At 37.3% G+C, this 7,873-nt stretch overlaps 1 protein-coding gene across 1 annotated transcript; it reads left to right on the top strand.

The window, feature by feature from the left end:
* The first annotated feature begins 6,320 nt into the window (after positions 1-6,320).
* LOC138896259 (uncharacterized) lies at positions 6,321-6,749 on the top strand. Its single transcript, XM_070181055.1, has one exon. It carries the CDS (start codon positions 6,321-6,323, stop codon positions 6,747-6,749), a length of 429 nt encoding a protein of 142 aa, XP_070037156.1.
* Positions 6,750-7,873: the final 1,124 nt, after the last annotated feature.

Here is a 7,873-nt window from a genome sequence, read left to right as displayed (position 1 = left end):
ATACACTTTATCATCCTGTCATATTTTGATTTACTGTTTTCACTCATTAATCACATCTTACTCATAATGCTTCATATACTCTCTTCTTATTCTCCTGCTAATATTTATGTCTATCACTCTATTCTGAAAACTTCAACAAAACGTTCTTTCACTTATAGCTCCCCTTGCTTCATCTCACTGCTCTTCGAGATGCCTATCATTCTCTCTTCTTTTTTTCTAGAGAAGGGAGTCATACTAAGGTAAATATTTATCCCTTCTAGGATTCCACTGCCTATCTTCTGAAATTTCTAAATATTCCGGTATTCATATCTAATTATACAATTCTAGAGTGCACCATTTGGATGTCTCGTAAGGAGAACTATTACCATATTTTGCACTATCCTTCAGAAATGTTAGCTAATGATAACAATCCATCAGTAATTTTGGGTTACTCTAACCCCAACTAGATCCTGATATCACATCCCTCTCTTAAACTATATTTGTTAGCTCCCATAGGGCATAATTGAGATAGGTGTGGTGAATTGTATATATCTTTGCTACTGTTGAAAGTAACTCAGAATACTTATATTTATCTGCCTGAATTGTAAATACTGATAATCTTCACTAACTGGGTACCTCGTATCCATCTTTACCTTACTTCTTTTACTTGTTGAAAGTTGTGTCTACCTTCTGATTCTCTTATTTATTTTTACCATATATGTGGATAGATATTCGTGCCTTAGAGTTCCTTATCAAGAAGCTTACACGTCTTAGTACACACATGATCTGCTGAAGACCTCACATTTACTCACAGTAAGCATGATGAAAAATCGAGTTCTTCTAACTCAACTCTTCTGCAGCCATATTCAATCTCTTACCAATTGTCTTTCTAGATGTAGGTATTGTTGTATTACGAATAAAATAAAATTTAGGAGTTTGAACTCTTACGACTGGGCTCTACCACATGATCTATAGTAAGAGGAAAGAGTGAAAGTCCTAAATGCCCTGTAGCCTCCTGCTTATAAGTGTGGTGTACAACACACCCATAAATAAGACTCTACTAGACATGGCTTGTAGACTCCCTATGATAGAACTGCTCTGATACCAAGTTTGTCATGCCCCAAACCTGAAGATGTCCGGCACCCGGTGCCAAACTCGTCCCGAGCGTACCACTCTGTAACTGTGAACTCTGGAGGTGTAACCCTCAACATAGGATGATGAGGCCATATTCTGAATCATCTGAAAATAACATCTCTCTTATCTGTGGGGTAAACATACCTAAAAGTATATACATACACACACACACACACACACACACACATATATATATATATATATATATATATATATATATATATATATATATATATATATATATATAAACTGTGCAGGCCAACGAAGCCACCATGAACATCTACTGATATACAAAATATACAGGACTCGTCTATAAGCCTCTAGGGATAACTGAATTGTATCATGGCTGGGACAGGGCCTCGACCTACTCATCAAACCTGTATATATAAAATGGACTCCAGGGTATTGACCTGGTAACTCCGAGGAAGTGGAGCTTACCAATTAAGCTGATGTTTGACTTTGTCTACTAGGAAGGTCTATCCAGTTGTCTATTAGTACCTGCAGGCATGAAATGCAACGTCCCCAGCAAAATGGACGTCAGTACGAAATAATATACCGAGTATGTAAGGCAACAAGATAACTGAAATCTGAAACTGAACTGATAATATAATAACTGAAAGTACCTGGGAGTCAAATATAATTTGAAGATATGTTTACCTGCTGATATTGACTCCTCTATCTCAATATAGTAAGTAAAATAGTTGCCCGGCCTTATAAGGCTCGGTATGTGTAATTGCTATGGCGTAGTAGGCTCGCTCATAGGCGCTCGGCCATACTAGGCTATGTATCTCGGCCATTCTAGGCTCGCTCATAGCCGCTCGGCCACAGTAGGCTCGGTATATAACTTACCATCTGATCAGAGGTTACCCAATAGGGGCCTGCCCATCGATTATAGCTCGATGGTGGTGAAAATACTGTAATACTGTATATATATATATATATATATATATATATATATATATATATATATATATAAAATATACCCTCTGCTCTCTTGATTGGAAGAAAATACTTAACTGAATATAATGTCCCGATAAGGGAGAATACTGTAACTTCCGAGACTAGGATAATGTGAATAAATTCATGAATACGAACTTCTCTTTATGTCTCGTTGTCAAGCATATGTAGTTACGGGATCATGCCAAAATGAAGGAAAGGTTTAGCCTTAACATACCTTATCACAATCTTTCTAATCACCAAGTTGAACTCACCTCTCCGTACCTTAGTCTACAACAACGATAATAATACTATCATTAAGTTATGAAAGGTACAACTATTGCACAACGAACGACAAGCTTATTTTGTATTAAAACGGGCAGCATCTCCCCTATAATCCTTACTTCCTCCAAATTCAAGATAACACCAACAGCACAAGACTACAACAATATCAACATGTACACATTATTTTCCAACCTTAAATACACCATAAAATACTACAAAACAGCCTAACACAACCCAATCTCTTCATACACAAAACGACCACCGTAGTAGTGTCAAACATCCCGACAATGTAACGACGAATGACAAGACCAACACCCTGAATTTATGTGGTGTTTCTCCACACCCTTACTCCTCCAAAACTCCACAAAACAGTAGTAAAACACGCAGCCCAACAACAACACAAAACAGTCCAGAAAATAGTCCGCTACAAGTGAATAACTCGAACTCACGGCTTCCGATCACCGTCTCGTGAGCTCTAACTATTAGGAAATGAATTTATCCACCTTTATTGATATTTAAATGATCAAATACAGAAATAAGGCATATTCTTAACTATTAAATACATTCCAAAACTTAAACTATAAAGAAAAAGAAAGGCAATATAGCGATACTTACGCCGTAGAAATCGTTTTAATGTTATCACTACTTGATTTCGTGCCTCGGATGAAAATCTCGTTGGAAAACCTTGAGGAGAGCTTGAGAGTTAATTTAGGGGTCTTATTTGGTCGTGTTCTCTGGAAAATTGAAGAAGGAGACGAGATAAGGACATAAATATCCAATTTTTTTGAAAAGTCAAAAAGGTGCTACTTGGCACCCTATCATTGGCCCTTCTTCATATATTTATATCTTTTTATCCGTATGTTGTATGAATGAGCGATTAAGAGCATTGAAAACTATATTCTAAGACCTTCAATTTTGTATATAATATATCTCAACAAGACCTCATATAACACACAAAATATATTTCTCAAAAAGCTTTAGTGACACACCTACTTGTCACCTATTTAGTATGTGCAGTTTCGCGAAACTGCAAATATCACTCTACTCCGATGTCGTATCAACAAAAAGTTTAATGAGTTAGAAACTAGACTCATAGATCTTCAATTTTATGGGTTTAACACCCCATAACTCTAAGTATATTGGGAGAAAATCACAATTACATTTGACCCAAAGTGTCAGTAAATCTTATGAACGTAACTTCTGATGACTTTCATCGACTTTTGTTCGACAACTCGTTTGACTTCAAAACATAACACACGAATATCATATGACTAACATAACTCATAACATATCCTCCTTATCATGTTAATCTCCCTAGTCTCATCCCAAAAGTACATGTTATAATGTCGACTTTCGACGAAACTTATATTCTTCAATTGGTTTAGCTTCTAAGCCTTCCAACCCTTTTGGTACTTGCAGTCCATGATCATTAATATTTGTAACTTCAAAGTTAACATGATTAACTAACTTTGTAAAATTTCAAAGATGATTTTATTTCTGAGCTTACATCAATTGACTTACGACGTACTCGTACGTACGAAAATATGGGTTGTAACAAGCTACTCCCTATTAAGCAGGTTTTGGTGAGCCTTACTCTATTCCGGGCCCGATGTCACTTGATGTTACACTTTGTGTCTTGAGATATAGCCGGGGCCTTGTTGTCGGCACTTCCATACTATTCTTCTATCATACTTAGAGGCTCCGTAGACAGGTTGTGGGTGGTGTAAGATGTTGGGAATTGAACTAGGAATGTTGCTATTTGGAAAACATGTTTTTCATTATATCTGTAAACTTGTAATACTTTGAAAATTATGAATAAAGTTGCTAATGAAATATTTTTAGTGTTTGATTAATGGAGTGCATCTCCTCTTAATTCATAGATGCGTTTGGGTAGAAGAAAATCTAATACGCTTGCTCGGCCGGGTTTACTCGGTTAAGCACCGGTCGCGCTCCCCGAGTTTGGGGCGTGACATTATATACACCACAAAATACTACAAAATAGCCGAACACACCCCAATCTCTTCATACACAAAACGACCATCGTAGTAGTGTCAAACACCCTGAAAATGTTACGATGAACAACCAGCCCACCACCCTGCATTTATGTGGTGTTTCTCCACACCCTTCCTCCTTCAAAACTCTACAAAATAGTAGTAAAACACGCAGCCCAACAGCAACATAAAACAGTCCGCTACAAGTGAATAACTTGAATTCACGGCTTCCGATCACCGTCCCGTGAGTTCTTACAAATATAGAACGACTTACTATGCATTTAAATCAGAAACAAATGGATGAAAGAGATCAGTAAACCTACCTTATTTGTTGGATAACTCAGCTCCTATCTTGGTTCTTCAAACTCTAAGTGATTACCTCCAATTAGAACTTGAAAGGGAGAGAAAAATCAGTTGGGGTTTGTGGGAAATTTTTGGGAGGCTTTTTGCAGAGCTTATGTCTGGTTATTACACCCTATTATCTATCTAATATATGAAGGATATAGGCCTTTAAAAATGACTCTTTGGATGAGACGAACTGGACCATTTTTGGATGACCCGAACTGACCTATTTTTGGATTCTCGTTTAAGCAATTAGGTGACAGTCTGCGCAGTCTCGCAAAAACGCCCATATCTCTCTATTCCGATATCATATTGACAAACGGTTTAATGAGTACTCATAGATATTTAATTTTATGGGTGCAATACCCTATAACTCTAAGTATAATCGGAGAAAAGCACAGTTACATTTGACCCAAAGTTTCAGTAAAACTTATGAACCTAACTTGTGATGACTTTCATCGACTTTTGTTCCACCACTCGCTTAACTTCAAAAAATAATACACGACTATTATAAGACTAATATAGCTCATAACATAACCTCCTTATCATGTTAAACATCCTGGTCTCACCCCAAAAGTACATGTTATAACATTCCCAACTTGTCGACTTTCGACAAAATATTATTTTCTTTAATTCCTTTAGCTTCTGAACCTTCCAACCCTCTTTGTACTTGTTGTTCATGATATTCAATATTTGTAACCTCTGAGGTAACATGATTAACTTACTTTATATATTTTCAAAGATGATCTCATTTTTGGTCCTACATTAGTTTGCTCACGATGCAGTTTTGCGTACGAAAATATAGGGTATAACAATAAATCAGTGGCCCTATGAGATTGCTGAAAGGATTGATGCTAACACATCTGTGTAGGTACAGCTTGATGCTATGGCAAAATAAATAAGGAAGATGACCTAAGCTTCGATACATAATGAACCTCATGCAGCTTGTGATATATGTGGAAGAGGACACCCTACTCATGAGTGTCAAGCCTCAACTGAGGAAGTTAATGTTGTGGGTAATTATAACTTTAATGTAATGGGTCAAAAGCACCACGGCTTTTCTTGTAGTTCACCTGGGTGTACAACAAATGCATGGAAACAAAATAACTCCAGATTTCAAGGAGCTCTTGGTTTTGTGAATCAGCAGAGGCCACAGTCTCAGCCTCAACAGCCAAATCAGTCTGGGTTAGAAGATCTGATGAAGTCATTCATTGTCAATACACATGAGAGATTAGATGCTCATGGCACAGCTATCAAAGAACTTGGGACATGATTGCGTAACTTGGAGAGACAAGTGGGACAAATTGTAACTATATTATCTGAGAGAATCCCAGGTACTCTACCAGCTGATACTGAAAAGAATCCCAAATAAACGTTAAATGTTGTGACCTTCAGAAGCGGGCAAGTGTTGAAAGATCCCACTCCAATCTAAAAAAAGGTGATACCTGAAAAAGAAAGTAGGGAGCAGCTAAAAATTGAAGATGATAAAAAGACTGAGAAGAAGAAAGGCAAGAAGGGAGCTGAGAAAAATAAGAAGAAGGAAACTTCGAGAAGGGAGGAATCTAATAAAGAGAGCAAGCACATGCCTGCTCTAACGTTTTCCCAAAATTATATAGAGAAAAGTTGGACAAGCAGTTTGAGAGATTTCTAGATATGCTGAAACAGGTTAATGTAAATTTGCCATTCACAAAAGTTCTCTCACAAATGCCAGCTTATGCCAAATTCTTGAAGGAGATCCTTACAAAGAAGAGGAAGATAAAAGAGACATCAATGGTTAATCTCACAGAGCATTACAATGCAATCTTGCAAAATAAACTCCCACAAAAGTGTGGAGATCCAGGGAGTTTTACTATACCTTGCTCTTTAGGAACTCTTAACTTTGATAAACCTTTATGTGATTCTGGTGCCTCAATTAATCTAATGCCTTTGTCTATTTACGGGAAACTGGAGAATGAGATTGGAGAGATAAGGTCAGCGCCAATATCCTTGCAACTAGTCGACCAAATGACTATAATACCCGAGGGGATAGTGGAAGATGTCTTAGTTCGGGTAGATAAGTTTGTATTTCTTGTGGGTTCATAGTGGTGAAGGCGGAGGAGAATAAGGAGGTCCCCTTTATGTTAGGAAAATTATTCTTAGAAACGGGTATGTCACGACCCAAAATCCAAATAGTCGTGATGGTACCTAACCCAACCCGTTAGATAAGCCAACTACCAAATATCCAATTCCAATAATAATTATTAAAGCAATTTAAGTGAATAAAGGTCTTAATCTTATACAATTCCCAAGATCTGGTAGTACAAATCATGAGCTTCTAATAATAGAGTATACAAAGCGGAAATGAAATAAATATATAGTATGTTTGAATAATACATAAATAGAGCTTTTATAAATCTAAGGCTACCCTAAACAAGAGGCAGCTACAACAGGAACACAGGTACATCTTCAAGTCCCGCAATCATCAAGCAAAGCAACAACAACAGCCAACATCTGCACGCAATGTGCAAAAGTGTAGTATCAGTACAACCGACCTCATGTACTGAGTAAGTAACAAATCTAGTCGTAGGTTGAAAGTAGTGACGAGATTCCACCAAGGTCGAGTCCATAACCAATAGTCCACAACAGTTCATAACAACACAAAGAAAATAATACCAAAAGTAACTCAGAGATAAAATGCTCAGGCAAATCATAATTTCAAAAATAATAGTTCTTCCTTTCAAATACATCAGTGAAAACCCAAATCGTTTGCCGAAGTTGCCAAAAATATGAATAGTTTGAAAATAATAAATTTCTCCCAAAATCGTTTCAACAATAAATAAGATGTTTTATTTTCCTTCCGGATAACCCGTGTAAAACAAATGCATCACTATGTCCAACTGTCAAAATGTGTGAGAAATCATGAATGATGTGATGTTGTACAGCATGAAAAAAATACATCTCTATGCATGTATGTCATGTGTGCATTCCAATGCAATGCAACTCAGTGATAAAATCATAAATAGCCCCTCGGGCAGAACATCACTCATATACAGCCCCTCGAAAAAACCTCACAGTCACCCATGCCTCTCGGGCATACCTCATAGTCACCCATGCCACTCGGGCAAACCTCACAATCACTCATGCCACTCGGGCATACCTCACAATCACTCATGCCTCCCAGTCACTCAGCACTCGGCACTCGCACTCAGTAGGTACCTGCGCTCACT

This window comes from Nicotiana tomentosiformis, chromosome 7 (genome assembly GCF_000390325.3).
Source record: "Nicotiana tomentosiformis chromosome 7, ASM39032v3, whole genome shotgun sequence".
Taxonomy (NCBI): Eukaryota; Viridiplantae; Streptophyta; class Magnoliopsida; order Solanales; family Solanaceae; genus Nicotiana; species Nicotiana tomentosiformis.
This window is presented reverse-complemented; position numbering and strand designations above follow the sequence as displayed.

What these genes read in the sequence shown, in the direction of transcription:
- LOC138896259 (XM_070181055.1), top strand. Translation starts at nt 6,321, where the DNA reads ATGCTGAAACAGGTTAATGTAAATTTGCCATTCACAAAAGTTCTCTCA.